General features: G+C 45.9%; 1 protein-coding gene across 1 annotated transcript in view; it reads left to right on the top strand.

The window, feature by feature from the left end:
- Positions 1–18,463, top strand: part of MAPKBP1 (mitogen-activated protein kinase binding protein 1) — a 535,700-nt gene extending 517,237 nt beyond the window's left edge. The window contains exons 28-31 of the mRNA XM_063439925.1: positions 7,497–7,768; positions 10,295–11,140; positions 15,731–15,816; positions 17,950–18,463. Of these exons, the coding sequence (XP_063295995.1) occupies positions 7,497–7,768; positions 10,295–11,140; positions 15,731–15,816; positions 17,950–18,261 (1,516 nt within the window). The 3' untranslated portion in view covers positions 18,262–18,463. The remainder of the gene's footprint in view (positions 1–7,496; positions 7,769–10,294; positions 11,141–15,730; positions 15,817–17,949) is intronic.
- The last annotated feature ends 210 nt before the right edge of the window (positions 18,464–18,673 follow it).

Below are 18,673 nucleotides of genomic sequence, written 5' to 3'. Positions count from 1 at the left end.
GGCGCCCGCAGCAGGGTAGCCCTAGGTCCTGGTACGAGACTCTGGGGCTCGGAGATTGAGGCCTACATGGGAGGGGAGTGGGGCGGACGGCCGCTGCCTCGCTCTCCACCCCGACTACAATGAACCACCATCTACCTGGCTCCCTCCTGGTCCTGTTTACCCCCCTGTGGGCCGGGGGGGTCATCCCGGTCCCCATAAGGCGGGCTACCGACTAAGCATCCCACCTAGATGGCCTGAAGCTGGAGGAGCGCGGCTTCCACACGGTCACATCAAAATGGCCGACGGCTGCACAGCAACTGAACCGACTGAGACGGTGAGCTGAGCTGCTACCATGGGAGGTCCCTGAAGGACCATGAAACGATCCCAGACAATGCAAGCTGACATGCGAGAACCACCACAGCCAGCACTTCCTCTACATGCCCATGCCAAAGCGGTAACCCCAGAAGCGCACTCTGGGCCACCTTGGACCGAGCAAGCTCCATTACTGACCAGGGCTGGAAGAACAAGCAGGACAATCAGCTTCTCCCACTGACCGCATGGTGCTACAGCCCTCGACAGCACAAGAGCCCTCGAGGACTGCGTCTGGCAACCAGTTGGGATTAGACCGGGGTATGCCAGACACAGAGAGCTCCTGCTGGACTCTCTCACCAGGCTCCTCCATACGGGAACTGCTCCAATTACTACCTGACCGTAATGTTACAGTCTTTGGGCTGCATTTACCTCACTCCCTGCAGAGTTATTAACTGCCTACACGTATATATGTTTAGATACTCCAGCTTCATATTGTCTAGCCTAAAGCCTGCAAGATATCTAACTTAAGAACGAGCCACTAGTTTAATCAACATTGTCTCGACTTACTCATGTAGTACCCACAAACGTGTTAGCTTAATCGATAAATATAAAATTTCATGCTGGTTTCCTAACTGATGCGAGTCTTAGCTCTAATAGCCCTCAAAGTAAGAATTGCATGACTAGATAGTAAAGCGGTGTTACATAGGGTCATAAAAATGACTAACTCTTACCTATTGTTATGTTCTAAACGAGAAACATTAATCCATAAATAACTTAAATTACTGAGAAGTTAGCACTGTTTTAAAAAATTGTTGTCTCGCTGCGGCTCCAGCCCAAGAGCAGCCTGCTCAGACCCACTCAGCGATAGGCAAATATATGATGCCGTAGGGTATTAGGTTACCCAAGCAAGCGTGTAAGAATCTCGTCTCCTAGGTACTATAACTCTTAAAGCCACAACGCGCGTCATGTCAATTCACTTCTTGCAAATCTCATCTCTTGCTATAGTTAATCATATTTACTAATCCTCTGATTTACTCAGCATTATTCTAACTATTTAAAAAAATGTGCAGTCTTACTCTTATGTCACAGATTGTCAGCTTTGAATGGTCTGTAACTGTTATTGTGACATTGCAGATGTGTTTGTACCTCCCTTTGCACAATAAAAATAAAGAATATAAAAAAAAAAAAAAAAATGCCTTTTGCTGTTCAGGGGTCCACAGGAAGGGATCGTGTTCTGTACCTTTTATAGCTGCATAAAGAGGTTTCGCCAATATCGCATAACTGGGAATCCATATCCTACAGAAGCCTGCTGCCCCCAAGAATTCCCGCACTTGTCTTCTATTCTTGGGTATTGGTATTTGGCATACAGCTTCTTTTCTCTCTGGCCCCATTATCCTTTGACCTTCAGAGATATGGAATCCCAGATACTTGACAGTTGGCTGACACAACTGGGCGTTCTTCCTGGACACCTTGTATCCTGCCTTCCAGAGAATGTGTAGTAGATCATGTGTTGCTTGCTGACATATTTCTCTTGTAACTGCCGCTATCAACAAATCATCTACATATTGCAATTGTACATACTCTCCTGGGATGGACTTGAAATCCAGTAAGTCTTGACTTAAAGCTGATCCAAATAGGGTGGGTGAATTTTTAAACCCTTGGGGCAGTCTTGTCCAAGTCATCTGGCGTTTCGAGCCCGTTACAGCATTTTCCCATTAGAATGCGAAGATACACTGGCTTTCCGCAGCAATTCGAAGGCAAAAGAAGGCATCTTTGAGATCTAAGACAGTGAAATAGGTAGCCCCGCCCGGAATTAAAGCAAGCAGGTTATATGGATTGGGCACAACTGGGTGTATACTTACTACCGCATCATTGACTGCTCTCAAGTCCTGCACAGGGCGATACTCATCTGTACCGGGCTTTTGAACAGGCAACAATGGGGTGTTCCAGGGGGAAGTACAGAATTTTAGGATACCATACCGTATGAACTTATCCAAATACGATTGTATATTCTTCTTGGCCTTTTGTGGGGTATGATATTGCCTTACGCTCACTGGATAGACCCCAAGTTTCAGTTCGATTCGAATTGGTGGGATATTGCGAGCAAGTCCTGGTGGATTGTTCTCTGCCCACACTCCTGGTATATTAAACAAGGATTCATCACTCTTAGGGTTTTGGCTAGTCAACGCTGTATAAAGTCGCCACTCTTCTTCCTTTGGTACAGATATTGTCATTATACCTGAGGGTCCATTGAACTTCAAAGATGTTGTTCCATTTGGTAGAAACGTTATCTGCGCTTGTAGTTTTGACAACAAATCATGTCCTAACAGTTGGACTGGACATTCAGGCATATAAAGGAATTGATGTTTTACTACGTGGCCTCCCAATGTACAGAGTCAACTTTTAAGAACCGGTTTAGCAGCACTCCTTCCAGTTGCTCCTATTACGGTGATAGTTCTTCCGAATGGAGGAGCAATCTTCTGGATGTTCAGCACCAGTATCGATCATGAACGCACTCCTTTTTCCCCCTATTGATACATCGACCATAGGCTCCGCTCGGCCAAGGGGGATGGAGCCGGGTCGGTATCAATAGTCCTCCATGACCGTGTCAGCCAATCCTACAAAGTCCCTATCTTCTCTATCGCGGGATCTCTGCGCTGCTGGATAATACCTGTCTTCTCTAAGACTTCCTCTATTTCTACCATTATTCCCTCCAGGACCTCCTCTACCTCTCGCTCTGCCTCTATAATTACCATATCCTGCCCTAGGTCTGTCTCTCTCATACTGTTCCCTTCGCGGACACTTACTTCTCCAATGCCCTTCTTCCCTACAGTATGCGCACTGATTTCTACTCAGGGGTTCCCCATTCCACTTACTATCGCCTCTATCTGTTCCCCTATATACTTCCTTTTCCCTTCTATCTACGCCTGCGATTGCTACCGCTAGCATATCTGCCTTTCTACGCATCTTGCGCTCTTCCTCTTTCTTTGTCTCTGTTTCCCTGTTCATGTACACTTTATTCGCTACCTCCATTAGTTGGGTTATGGACATCCCTACAAACCCTTCTAACTTTTGTAGCTTGCGCTTTATATCTCCGTAGGCTTGGCTGACAAAGGCAGAGTTAACCGTCCGGGAATTCTCAGGGGCCTCCGGATTAAAGGGGGTATACAAGCGGTATGCCTCCAATAATCGGTCATAAAAGACACTGGGCGATTCATCACATTTCTGCAATACCTCAGCCGTCTTAGACATGTTAATCGCCTTCTTTCCTCCAGCTTTCATGCCAGCCATAATAGCGTCCCAGTATGCTTTTAAATGGGCCATATCTGCGCCATTGATATTCCATTCCGGAATATCAGTGTTTGGATAATGTGCTGCGGCCCATGCTGCCGGATTGGCCTGATTTTGTGTACGGGCCACTTCTTCCAGCGCTTTAATTGCCGCTTGGTTTATCCTTGTCCTTTCCTCGTTATTAAACAATGTCATAAGCAGTTGCTGGCAATCAGCCCAAGTGGGATTATGTGTCTGGACTATGGAGGTAAACAAATCCGTCATGGCTTGAGGCTTTTCGGTGTATGAGGAGTTATGGGTCTTCCAATTAAATAGATCAGTAGTTGTGAAGGGAACATAAACGAATACTGGATCAGCATATTGTATCTGGCCGTCACCGTTAATGTGTGTCGGGCCAGGTGTCAGTCGAAGTGGCATTTGATAATGTCGGGGTTGTAGGGTACCGGTCAATTGTCGGGTTAGTATGGGGCTTTGTTTAGGAACGTCAGTTAGGGGTTCCGGTCGAGGGGTAGTCAGACAAGGGGATGGGGACGCTTTACTGAGGGGGAGGTCGGTGAGTAAAATATTCCGGGCCGGGCTAGCAGGAGCCTGACCAGGAACTAGAAATGGCGCCAAATCTGGGTAGGTGGAGTTGACAGAGGTAGGTACTGAGAGGGGAGGGTTTAAAACAAGAGGGCTGGGCTCTGAGCTAGAGGAGGAAGTAGGTGGGGACATCGGGGCAAGGGGAGGAGCGTTTCCAGCAGCACCTCCTCTTCCTCTTCCGGTGGAGGAGGAGTAAGGGGGCGGCATAGGGATCTCAGACTCAGGAGGCGTGTCCAAAATGGGCTTAATTACGGCCTTAGTGGACAAGCGAGTCCTGGCCACCATGAGGCGACATTGTTCCTCGTGGCATACTCGGATCCATTTTGGCGAGTCTTTTACGGCCTGCCTCCAACAATCAATATATGGAAACTGGCCGTAAAGTTCAGGCCTACCTGATACAGCCACATGTACACGCTGTACCAGATTAGGATCCAAACTGCCACGTGGCGGCCATGCGGCAACCAAAGTAGGCCATTCCCTACTACACAATGTAATCAAGCGTGCTGGAGACATCTTTACCCCAAAATCACATACTGTATATCCCTTTTTAAAATTCTTTATCATACATCCTAAGGGATCCAAAATCATCTAATCTGACGCGCCCATACTTAACAATGGAGCGTCGTTTCCAACAGAAACTATACAAACACTCTACCAACGGTCACACCCGTTCCCTCGGCAACAGCACCACGTGGTACAGTTACTAAGTGAAACGCACACAACAAAACACTCAGGGAATTCCCGTACACACACAGCTGTTACACCAGTCACTAAGTAACTAATACTGTGCCCTTTGGCGAAACTATACGGTCACCCACGCTATAATTCCCTATATTTTAATTACCCGTCTATAACATACCCCAGTAACATCGTCTTTACAAACAGTAGTTACAGTACGGTTAGCATAGATTAAAGTACAATTTAAAGTCACAGAACAATTAGTAGTGGTTATGGTGTTAAAACATGCAACATAGACGACAATTATTAGTACTTATTTACAGTATCAGTAATTATACATGGTTATGGTACCGTGCGCTATAATACAGTTACACACTATTCACACTCTCGCTAGACGGCAGAGCTCACGCTATCTAGCAAGATATACACGCTACTACAACAATCTTTAACACATTTACAATTCCCAACTAATCTATTGGCCAGTACCTTGATGGACTACCTAAAACTATCTACATACGTTTTGGTTAGCCACACTGCCCAAGCACCACATATAGCGAACTAGAGGGCGGAATTTACAACAGCACCCTTTTAGTCTATTTACTCTATCAAAAATCTAGTGGGTTCCAAATTTACACGCCTTCCCACTTAGCCAAGATAGGTTGAGATCTAGCGGACCGAATTTACACAGACGCCGCTTAGTCTCCCGGTCCCTCCGACCTAGTGAACAAAATATACACCCTAGAACGCTAGTCTAGACAAGACACCGGTGTCCGGCTAGGGCTATTTACACCAGAACCCCGCCTGACTCCAAACCAAAATTAAACAGGCTTACTAAAGGGCGTTTAATTGAGCGGTGCGCCTTCGCTCCTTCCCTCCACTGGAGGGGGCAGATTCCAAATAACCCCTTATGGGCCTACCGCACAATCGGTATCCAATACCCCTAGTGGGTCCGCCGTCTAAAACAGCGGTCGTCTTACCTCCTTGTTCCTGAACCTGGGTTCACACTCATTGACGGGGGCACCCCAGCACTTAATACGTAGAGGCCGATGATCTCCTGGACAACAGACCAGTGGTGCCGAGACGAAAGGAGGTCCACGCAGAAGTTCAGGGGTGCAGCCGTAGAGAACGTGGGCAAAGATAGACCGTCTCACGCCTCTGCTTCTCAGCTACCGTTGAACGATGAGCTTCCCGGCCCAATGCACCAAATGATACCGGAGAAACTGACAGAAGCCAAGCACAGAGAGATGGACACAGGTTTCTTCAGGAAGGAAGAGATTCTTTATTCGATTCACCGACCGGGACTCAGAGGGACTAATGTCACCAAAAAACAGCAAAGTCTGAGTCCTGATCATACAGTGTAGGTCCCTTATATAGGCATGTAGCTCCTCCCATAATCAGTTCAACCTACACATACTCTTATCTAATCAACCGAATAGAGACTAAAATCCTGTTTGACCACATGGCTTGCCCAGCACAATGGAGGAGGGGAAATACTCGTATATCCTGTATTCCTACTTATGCTCCTTACACTACCGATTGTATCTTAGCTACGTGTAACTGACTTAACTGGTACATCAACATATGCAAATGCACATACCATGTGGCAATCTTGTCCTAGTAAATGTATTTTTACTGAGATTCCACCACAAAATAAGGTGGGAGTGAAGCAGAGCTGGAGGAGAGAGTAAACTGCTGCCCTTTAGGAGAGAGCAAGAGACAGGTATGTGAGGTAGAGCTTACTCTGGGAGGCCATAAGCTTTCCTAAAGAGATGCGTTTTAAGGCACTTCTTAAATTATTGAAGAATAGGGGAGAGTATGATGGTGGTAGGCAGGCTATTCCATAGGAAGGGAGCCACACGCGAGAAGTCTTGCAAATGTGAGTTGGTCGTACGGGTGCGAGCAGCGGACAGGAGGTGGTCACGGGAGAGACCGAGAAGAGGCATACCTATGGATCTGTGAAGAGATATAAGAGGGGCTAGAATTGTTCAGTGCTTTATAGGTATGGATTAGCACTTTGAATTGACTCTTATAGGATACAGGAAGCCAATGTAAGGACTGACCGAGGGGTGAGGTGTGAGAGGACAGAGTAGAGAGGAAAATCAGTCTGGCGACAGCATTTGGAGAGGGTTACAATGATCCATGCGGGAAATTACTAGAGCATGGACAAGCTCCTTGGTAGCATAAGAAAGGGCAGGATATGGGCTATGTTTTTAAAATGGAATCTACATGATTCGGCAACATACTGTATATGTGGCTCAAAGGTGAGGCCAGAGATACCACTAACTTGAAGGGAAAGCGAAAGAGGAGGGTCAGTATTAGGAAGAGGAAAGACAAGTTGCTCAGTTTTAGAGAAATTGAGTTTCAGAAAGCGGGAGAACATCCAGTCAGAGGTGGAAGAAAGGCAAGCAATGACATGTTGGGAGTTGAATCACTTTTGTTACTGTTTATGCAGCCCTAGCCACACGTGCCCTGGCTTGACTCACACAGCCTCCATGAAAAGAAGATATAATTTTTTATTGGATCAGAATGCTTTCCTTGATCAACATAGTTTGTTTACTTTAGAAGTTATTGTCTCCTACTCTGTTAAATGAACTTTAATCACACAGGGTGCTAGAAACTAATTATCTGTTTGCTATATTTGTGTCCTCCTACAGTGATGGTGTGTCCTGCACACTAACAAAATTGAATGGTGTGCTCAGCTCAGACACTGCATCTCAGTCCTTAAAAATGGATATGACCAGTCCTTTAGTCCACAATATAGATATGATGGATCATGAAACTACCAGCCCTCAAAAGTCTGTTTACAGCCAGCGGAAAAGGAATCAACCCACGGAAAGTAGCAAGATGGGCAGAGTGGGACCGTGTTTTTCTCCAATTTTATCCAATATGCGAAAAACCCAATCGGTGCATGATCTTGTACATGAAGGTGAGTCTGAGACTTTATGAACTGCGTTAATTTAGGATTTACTAGTAATACATTTTTCACCACTTTGCAGACACCTATTCTTCTCACACAAGTATGTGTTGCTGTGACCTCAAGCTGAAGTTCCCCGGGTGACTTTAGTGGTCCTTAATGAGATATTGTCCCTTTTTCTTTGTGAATACATTATGACATAATATGTTTGGACTTAAAATTGTTGCAATAGAGAGATTTGTAGAGCGCTACTTCGTGATGCCCAAATTATGTGGTTTACAACAGGGTAATAGTAATTAAACTAACTCCTTTAACATGGAGATAAGGTTTCCATTGCCTTAATGATTTGTTCAAAGCAGGAAGGAGTAGATAATAGTCACAATAATTAAATAATACAATGATATCTACAGCTTGCACATTTGCCATGATGAAGTGATGGTGTTTTATTTTATCTTTTTCTTATGCGCATCATTTCTATGTAAATATATACAACGTTTGCATTTAGACTCTATGTGGGCAGATAGGACTTAAGACCATAGGCGTGCGCAGCCTGTTGCATTAGGGTGTGCACCCTAAAGCACAAACACACACGCCGCGTGTATATGTATTTTTATATACACACACACATATATATATATATATATATACATACACACACACAAATACAAGTATACGTAGGTGCAGTGTATGTGTGATTGTGAGCTGAGCTGTGCAGTGTGTGTGATTGTGAGCGGTGCAGCGTGTAAGGGGTGCAGTGTGTGTGATTGCGAGGGGTACAGTGTGGTGTAATTGTGAAGGGTGCAGTGTGTGTGATTGTGAGGGGTACAGTGTATGTAATTGTAAGGGGTACAGTTTGTGTAATTGTGAGGGATTCAGTGTGTGTGGGGTACAGTGTGTATGATTGTGAGGGGTGCACTGTGTGGGCGACAGGGGTTAGGAGGGTGGAGGGGCAGCAACAGGGGTTGGGGGGTAGAGGGACAGGAGGTGGGGGGGGTGGAGGGGCAGTGACAGGAGGTAGCGGGGGTAGACGGTTAGTGACAGGGGTTAGGGGGTAGTAACAGGGGTTAGCGGTGGTAGAGGGGTAGTGACGGGTTAGGGGGATAGAGGGGTAATGACAGGGGTTGGGGATAGAGGGGTAATGACAGGGGTTGGGGATAGAGGGGTAATGACAGGGGTTGGGGTAGAGGGGCAGTGACGGGGTGGGGGAGTGGATGGGCAGTAACAGGGGTTAAGGGGGTTGGAGAGGCAGTGACATGGGTTAGGGGGGTAAAGGGGCAGTGACAGGGGTTAGGGGGGTAGAGTGGTGTAACGGGTTGCGGGGTAGAGGGGTAGTGACAGGGGTTGGGGTTGGGGTAGTGACAGGGGTTAGGGGGTAGAGGGGCAGTGAACGGGGTTGGGGTAGAGGGGTAGTGACAGGGGTTGGGGGGTAGAGACAGGAGTTAGGGGGGTAGAGGGGCAGTGACAGGGGTTGGGGGGGTGGAGAGGCAGTGACATGGGTTGGGGGGTAGAGGGAAAGTGACAGGGGTTAGGGGGTAGTGACAGGAGTTAGGGGGTAGTGACAGGAGTTAGGGGGGGTAGTGACAGGAGTTAGGGGGTAGTGACAGGAGTTAGGGGGGTAGTGACAGGAGTTAGGGGGTAGTGACAGGAGTTAGGGGGTAGTGACAGGGGTTAGGGGGTAGTGACAGGGGTTAGAGGGGTAGTGACAGGGGTTAGGGGGGTAGTGACGGGGTTAGGGGGGTAGTGACAGGGGTTGGGGGTAGTGACAGGGGTTAGGGACAGGGGTAAGAGGGGTAGTGGCAGCGGTTAGAGGGGTAGTGACAGGGGTTAGGTGGGTGGGGGGCAGTGAGTGACAGGGGTTAGGGGGTTAGAGGGCTAGGGACAGGGGTTAGGGGGGGTATGGGTGCAGAGGCAGGGTGGGGGGGCAGTGAGTGACAGGGGGCAGAGGGGGGTTTAAATACCTGCCCTGGTGGTCCAGTGGGCGCCCTCTCTCTTCAGTCTGCAGCTCCGCCGGGAGTGAGCTGCAGACCACATGGCAACGCTCTGACAGGCTGGAGATCGCGAGATACTTCAGTCTGCAGCTCACTCCCGGCGGAGCTGCAGACTGAGGATCAGGGCAGACGGACAGGAGGGGCCTCTCACCCGGCGGCATTGTGTGCACGCCGCCGGCCCCCTCCTGTGTCGGGTCCTCGGTCATAGACCGAGGACCCGACATGTTAGTCTGCCCAAAGGTAGTGCAGCACGGAGGTGTGATTAGGGTGTGCCCAGGCACACCCGGCACACCCCGTGCGCACGCCTATGCTTAAGACAGTAATGCTGAATAATTGAAGGGCAGGAATGAAGACAGATTTCAGCAGTGCAGTTATTTATTTATTTATTTAATTTATTATATTTTTTTTTTTTTATGTTGCTTAGCTGCCTCATTATTTTCCGCTTTCCACACACAATTAAATCATACAAAACTGAGTTTGACATATTTTTTTATTATTTAACATAAATCTGAATCCGGTAAGGCCTCAGGGTTTTTTATTTATTTTGTAGGTGATAAAGCCTTAAACAATGGATGTGCCGTCAAACTGCGTCCTCAAACTCAAACAGCTGCAGAAAAGGAGCAAATGGCCAATCACCGCCGTACCTTGCCTGCTACACTTGGGAAAGTTGAATATGGTCAGCTAGGGGCATTCCAAGGAAAGGACATGAAACCATCTAAAGGCCGGTCCTATATGAGTCCAACAACTAGCTCCATTGCCAAAATAACTCGGAGTGTATCTATGGGGGAAAATTTAAATATTGGAAATGCTCAGGAACCATCTGAAGGAAAGAGCAACTTGGAACCAGAGGGAGCAAATCTTCCTATCCCATTAGAGTCTGAAAAGAACCGACAGTTGTTGAAGGAAAACGTTGTAAAACCGGTTTTGCAGCCTGTTGCAAACTGCTTGCCAAAGACTTTTCAGGCAAAAAATAGGGCACATTTGACACTAGACATTGGAAAATCATTGCCTGATCGACCTTTACTTTCATTTGGTAAAAATAGAGGCTCATTTGAAGTGGAATCACCCAAATCTCCAGCAGGAAGCTGGAAAACAAGACTCTCCTTCCCAGACCAAACATACAGGAGCAGTGTTCAAGATTTTGCAGGGTTTGAAAATCATAGCCCTTTGGAGGATTCTGGTTATAAACAATGCAGTGAAGAGGAGGACATGCTCTACTCCAGACTTTGTGAACCTCAGGAAAGAGTGAACTTAGGTGTTGAAAAATGTAAACCCTTTCAGAGAGTTAGATCATCTACTATTGGTCACACTTCAGATTACCATTCAGGACTCTCTCCTGTAGAGACCATCAGACCAAGGTCTCCCTCACTCAGTGCAGCATCAGCATTGGACTCAGGTGGGCACAGAGGTCCACCTTTGGTGGTATCTCCTTTTCTGTCTTTTATCTGTTTGAGTCCCCTCACTATTCCATCTCCTCTTTCTTCGTCCAGCCTTTGGCCTGTCTCATCTTGTCCACGCCTGCCTTGTTTCATAAGCAACCCCCAGAATGGTGAGGCACTGGTTTTTAGTCTTTTCTTTGGATTTGCTTTTTCCTCTTTTTCTGATTTGTTATTCCCAGCACCACTTGTTGTGGAAGTGTGACTAAAGCCATGTGAATAACTATTCTTTCACAAAATATAGACAAAGTACATACTTGAACATAGATGAGCCAAACATTAAAAAAAATGCACTTAAAGGGTTACTCCAAACACCATGACCACTTCAGTGATTTGAAGCTTTCTACAATGGATATGCAGAAGGGCAAGTTGAAATGAGATAAACACAAGTTAAATTGTAGACAACTCATTTTTTAGTTTAGGTGCTCTCATTTATGTGCATATTAAACATACTTTTCCAATTCCTTTTTTTTTTTTTCTTTGTTTTTAAATTGTTTTGGATCTCCCATCAGAGTGGTTTCAAATGTTTTCAGGCCATTAGTAATTTTATTTACCCCTTAAGGACACTTGTCTCCTTACCTTCTTATTAGCAGGCAGAAGTTCCTGGTATATAGTCTGAGACAGAGAAAATTGTGTATGTAGTGAGTGTAGAAGAAAGGGGATATGCCACAGTGTTAGAGAGACAAACGTCTGCATTACCTAAACTAATTTTATTGTCAGCCAGTCCACACAAGTTTTGTTCACATACATCCCTCTTAAGATTCCAAACTTAAAGGGACACTATAGTCACCAGAACAACTACAGCTTATTGTATTTGTTCTGGTAAGTAGAATCATTCCATTCAGGCCTTTTGCAGTAAACACTGTCTTTTCAGAGAAAATAACTCAACTGGCCACTCCATATGTAAGAAATTATGACCCTCTTACAAGGATATTCTTTTAGGGAATGTGTGACAAATAAGACACAAACACAAGTGTATAATAAAATGTATTGTTAATATTAATTTAAGGATACTGTTAGATTTTAAAAGGATATACACATTACACATTATAACCATAGTCAGTCCAAAACCAAAAGATACATAATAAAAGGGCAATACTTAAACATTTCAATGGAGGTCTTCCCCTTGCGCCTTCATCTTGGGTAATCTGGGACAGACTCTATCAGTTCACCATGGCCCTGCTTGCTGTGCTGTCCTCTCCAAAGAGAGAGATTCTTGGAGTAATAAACTACAAGTCCCAGAATTCCTTTTCCCTCCCAAAAGTGGTTTATCCCGCCCTCTTTCTCCAGAGAGTTCTGTCTTTACACAAGTCTTTCCCTTTGATCTCTTGGTTTCTGGGTAGATTAGACAGAATTGCTTGGGGAAAACACACACTTCCATGGTTACACCTAGATGTTAAAACAGGTTGGCAGGAGAACTGCTGGAGGGATGTAAGCTTTTGTTTTAGCTGGATGTTGTAAAATGCAATTGAAAGCTTTGATCCTTATCACACTTTTATCATGTAAATGACCCCAACTTGTGAAACCAGTCACATACACAGAAAGGTATATACAATATTGCAGTTTGGCATATCAATTTCTTACACTTAGATGGCTGCTAGAGGTGCTTCCTGGGGCAGTAATGCCTAGTGTGCAGAACTGCCATTCAGTGTATCCACCCTCTGCATGCAGACAATGAAATTTCCTCATAGAGATGCATTGATTCAATTTATCTTTATGAGGAGATGCTGATTGGCCAGGGCTATGTTGGACTTGTGCTGGCTCTGCCCCTGATCTGCTTAGTTGACAGTCTCAGCCAATCCTATGGGGAAGTATTGTAATTTGCTCAGACCACCACTTCTGATGATGTCAGCAGACAGTCAGTTCAGAGGCAGAGCCAGCAGCTGCAGACTTGAATACAAGTTATATTTTACTATACTTAGGGAGGCAAGAAGGGGCCAGGTGTTTTTAACATAATAGGGTCAGAAATACATGATTGTGTTCCTGACCCTATAGTGCTCCTTTAAGCAAGAGTGTGTGAAGAGTAGTTAGGGTTGCCACCTTTCTTGGAATAAAATACCAGCCTTAATCATTTGTGTAATCACAAGGAGTGACATCAGAGAAAATTCTGTAAAATCACCAACAAACTACTCAGTTTGATTCTGCTGTATAGATGGATTGCTCCCAGTGTCTCAGTCACACAAGTCACCCAGTGTCTCAGTGTCCCTATGTATCACAGTGTCAGTGGCCCCATGCCGCCCAGTCCCCTAGTCTCCCAGTGTCTCCATTTCTCCCAGTGTCCCAATGCCTCAGTGTGTCCCTATGTCACTAGGATACTGGGGACACAGTGAGACATGGGGACACTGAGAGACATGGGGACACTGAGAGACCCGGGGACACTGAGAGACCCGGGGACACTGAGAGACCCGGGGACACTGAGAGACCCGGGGACACTGAGAGACCCGGGGACACTGAGAGACCCGGGGACACTGAGAGACCCGGGGACACTGAGAGACCCGGGGACACTGAGAGACCCGGGGACACTGAGAGACCCGGGGACACTGAGAGACCCGGGGACACTGAGAGACCCGGGGACACAGAGACATCGGGACACTGGGAGACATGGGGACAATGAGACATTTAGGGAAACTGAGAGAAATGAGGACACTAGGGACACAGACACTGGGAGACATGGGGACACTGAAACATTTTGGAACACTAAGACACTAGGGACACAGAGACATGGGAACACAGACACTGGGAGACTAGGGTACACTGGGGGACACTGGCTGGGAAACAGACACTTGGGGACACTGGGAGACATAGGGACAGTTGTGGACATAGACATGAGGACACTGGGACATATAGGGACACTGGGACACATGGGGACACTAGGCACACTGAGAGACATGGGACACAGACACTGGGAGACATGGGGACACTAAGACACTAGGGACACAGAGACATGGGGACACTGGGAGACTAGGGGACACTGGCTGGGAGACATGGGGACAGTTGTGGACATAGACATGGGGACACTGGGACATATAGGGACACTGGGCACAATGAGAGACATGGGACTCAGACACTGGGAGACTTGGGGACACTGAGACACTAGCGAGACTGGATGGGGACACTGGGAGAAATGGGGACATAGTGTCTCCGTGTCCCAATGTCTCAGTGTCTCCCAATGTCTCACAGCGTCCCCATGTGTCTCAGCATCCCCATGTTTTCCAGTGTCCCCAAGTGTCTGTGTTTCCAGGTCTCCCAGTGTCTGTGTCCCCATGTGTCCTAGTGTCCCCTAGTGTCTGTGTCTCCTAGTGTCTCAGTGTCCCTTAGTGTCTCAGTGTCCCCTAGTGTCTCAGTGTCCCCATGTGTCCCTGCTGCCTTTCCCCCCATCCCTCACTTACCTGAGCTGTAGAGCTGCTGTATGGACTCTGTGCTGTGTTGCTGCTCCCCCATGGATCATTAAGTAGTAGAGAGATGCAGGAAAATGCTGTAACTTCCTATCCCTGCCTCTCTCCACACACAGTGACCCCTACTGGCTGGTGCTGGTATTGCAGAGTAATCTAATTATTTTGAGAAAAATACCTGCATTTGTATTGCTGGTATTACTGCAATACCGGCACGGCACTGCAGCCTCAAATATTGGCTGTGACAGTAAAATACCAGTCAGGTGGCAAACCTAAGAGTAGTGTGTATCATCAGCCCCTATGTTAATTCGGCCCTGCTTAAGGGGTTAAAGGAAATCTATAGTGTCAGGAATACAAATGCTGCCCACGCTCTGCTCCCTTGGCTGAGATCATCAAACTTGATGATCTTAGCCAATCCAATGCTTTCCCATTGGGAGGCATGTGTGACAAAACGCCACTCTGTGCTAGACATGAGGACACTGGGACATATAGGGACACTGGGACACATGGGGACACTAGGCACACTGAGAGACATGGGACACAGACACTGGGAGACATGGGGACACTGAAACATTTGGGGACACTAAGACACTAGGGACACAGATACATGGGGACACTGGGAGACTAGGGGACACTGACTGGGAGACATGGGGACAGTTGTGGACATAGACATGGGGACACTGGGACATATAGGGACACTGAGACACATGGAGACACTAGGCACACTGAGAGACATGGGACTCAGACACTTGGGGACACTGAGACACTAGCGAGACTGAATGGGGGACACTGGGTGAAATGGGGACATAGTGTCTCCGTGTCCCAATGTCTCACAGCGTCCCCATGTGTCTCAGCATCCCCATGTTTTCCAGTGTCCCCAAGTGTCTCAGTGTTTCCAGGTCTCCCAGTGTCTGTGTCCCCATGTGTCCTAGTGTCCCCATGTGTCCCCTAGTGAAACAGTTGGAGAAACCTTCTAAAGCCCCATCTCAGCTGCACATTCTGCTTCCCTTTGTTTAGCCCTCTGTGTGTTCATGTGAAGCACTGATAACGATTTTACAAGCTTCTATAGAACATCATAAACACAAGACTGTGTCATTTATATGCATAAATCTGTGATTATATATCCATTAATCACACTTCTGGCCTGTTGTGTTTCAGTAGGACCTATCAGCTTTGAACAGTGTGAAATGATTGCATCAGAGCTGCAGGACAGCCTCCGCAAGGCAATGAATTTGTACAGATCGGTGAGTGATCCAGCTTCTTAAAGGGACACTCTGAATCTCTAAAGCATTTTAGCTTACTGAAATTTTGTGAAGTGTCCTCTTTTTTTCCAATTTGCAAAACAAGCAGATTTCAATAGAAGTTGAACAGGTGATATGACTGGTGACGTGTCACGGTCTTCTCTTTCTACACCATGTCACTATTCCCCGTTTTTTACCATGTCAAAAATTACATTACTGGAATTATTTCTCCCTCAATATTATAGTGGGGTCTGTGGACCACTTGGGACTTTACCCTAGATCAGCATCCCCCTCTGTGGGAACGAACTATAGTGGTTATTGTACAGAGAGTCTTGGGTGCTGCCACTCCTGGTTTGTGTCAAAATGCTCTCAGTGCCCCAATGCTCTCAGTGCTATCATTGCTGTCCAAAGCTTGTTCGCTGTGGCTTGGTAAGCACAGAAGTGGAGAGGCAAAGCCCTTGGGGACCAGAAAAATCCCATTCTTGTTAAACTAGTCAAATGTGATTCCAAGGGGCAGCTCTCAAAGATGCTACATCATAACCACTACCATCAGCTTCAGTAGTTAAGGTGCTTAAAGAAACTCCAGTCCACTAAACCACTGAAGGTGAGTGAATGTTGTTTTAATAATGAAATGGGAGGCTCTAGATCAAGCATGTCAAACTCAAAGTCTGGATCGGGCCATATAAACAAGGTTTAAGTTTATGTGGGCCGCAAAAAAAAGAAATATCGTAAATTTTCATAAAAAAAGAAGGCTTATTTTAAAAAGTACAGTATAAAAAATCCCCCAGCTTTCCTCTCTTCTAAACCACAGCACCCCCTCTACTAAATCCCAGCCCCCCTCACACATATTCACTGACAGACACACACATATAGACACACTGACACACACACTGACAGACACACACAAATACTCACTGACAGACACAAACTCACAGACACACATACTCAGACAGACACATACTCAGACAGACACATACTCAGACAGCCACACACAAGCATACTCACAGACACACACACGCGCATACTCAGGCAGACACACACACACACACACACACACATACTCACTGACAGACACATACATACAGACACACACACATACTGACAGACACACACATACTCACTGACAGACACATACATACAGACACACACACATACTGACAGACACACACATACTCACTGACAGACACACATACTCACTGAGAGACACACACATACTCACTGACAGACACACAAACTTGCTGACAGACACACACTTACAGACAGACACACACATACAAACTGACAGATATATACACACACACACTCACTGACACACACACACTTACTGACAGACACACACACACACTCACTGAAAGACATACACACTCACTGACAGACACACACACACTCACTGACAGACACACGCACACTCACTGACAGACACACACACACAGAAACACACACATACTCGCTGACATACAGACACACACACACATACTCACAGACAGACCGGCTTCACTCAGACGACGCGCGCGAGGGAGAAGTGAGAAACAGGAACACTGATCTCCCTCGCTGGCCCTCCTCCCCGGCCGGGTAAATGAGCAGAGTAGGCACCTGCAATGTGGGGAAAGCAGGTGCCTACTCTGCTATAACACCAGCATGTACTTGCGGCTCGCCGGGCCGCAAAGATGGTCCTTGTGGGCCGCGAGTTTGACATGACATGCTTGCTCTAGATCTAAAACTAAAAATGAACACTCCTGACTTAGGCAGGAAACTCAATCTGACTCTCTGATTGACAGCCTGTAGATGTAACCAAGGACTTATATAATTTTTTTTTTATTTTTTTTTTAAGTGCCAACACTTTAAAAAAAATAAGAAATAAACCAAGGCGACCTTCAGTTAAAACCTAAAGCACTTCAGCAAGATGAAGTGCCTTAAGGGACTATAAAGCCTCTTTAAGTAAAATGTATTCAACATGAATAAACTGACATTAAATAAGATGCTTTGGTAAAGTAATTGGTAAAAAAAAAAAAATTAATTTCATTTTCTCCTACACAAAATCAATGTTCTAAATGGAAAGAGAAATGTCTAAACTAAATGCTTGTGTGACTGCACATTATTTTGCTAAACCATAAAACCACATGTTATCTGCCTTAGGTGACCACAGCTGCTCCTTCAACAAATTTAGACCATTACAAGATTGCTGGCCTCCTGACAGAAACATTTGGCATTGTTAAGAGGGAGCTGGATTCCTTGAAAGATGGCGAGAGTCAGTCAGTCATTGTAGAGAAGCTATCCCCTCAAGTGACTGAGGTGACAACTGAAACTAGTGAAGTTCCAGTAGATGAAGGCTCTTCAGTAACATCTGGTGGCAGGCGACTTGGTGATGATAAGACTCTTGCTCTGCTGCAGCAGTACTCTGAACTTTTACTGCAAGCAGTGGAGAAAAGGATGGACAAAAAACTCTAATAAATTGATACATAAATCCCCAGCTGTTTGTTGTGAATGGCAAATAATCACTCCATGGGCTGTTAATGAATAGCAATCTCCAATGTGAGCCAAAAAGCCAGAAAATTGTCTTTTGAGACTCAAAACACTAAAATATTATTTGGTGTCTTCTAGCTATCAAAGCTAAAAGCGGATATGATTTTTCTAAATTTGTTACAGCAAACCAGCAGCACTTGTCTCAAAATGCAGAGAATTTTTTTTTTATTATTATTATAATTATTCATTAACAAAACTTTTCTAAAGTGTTTTTATTTGTTGTGATTATATTTTTAAGTTATTGAATTGGATTTTATGTGTTTGCTTTGAGATCTTGAGAGTTGGGTGCTTCAATATTTCTTACTGGTTCCTAGGTCACGCTGGTAGAAAGAGTCAG

This window comes from Pelobates fuscus, chromosome 13, assembly GCF_036172605.1.
Source record: "Pelobates fuscus isolate aPelFus1 chromosome 13, aPelFus1.pri, whole genome shotgun sequence".
Taxonomy (NCBI): domain Eukaryota; kingdom Metazoa; phylum Chordata; class Amphibia; order Anura; family Pelobatidae; genus Pelobates; species Pelobates fuscus.
The sequence above is the reverse complement of the archived record's forward strand: the minus strand, read 5'-3'. Positions and strand labels throughout refer to the sequence as shown.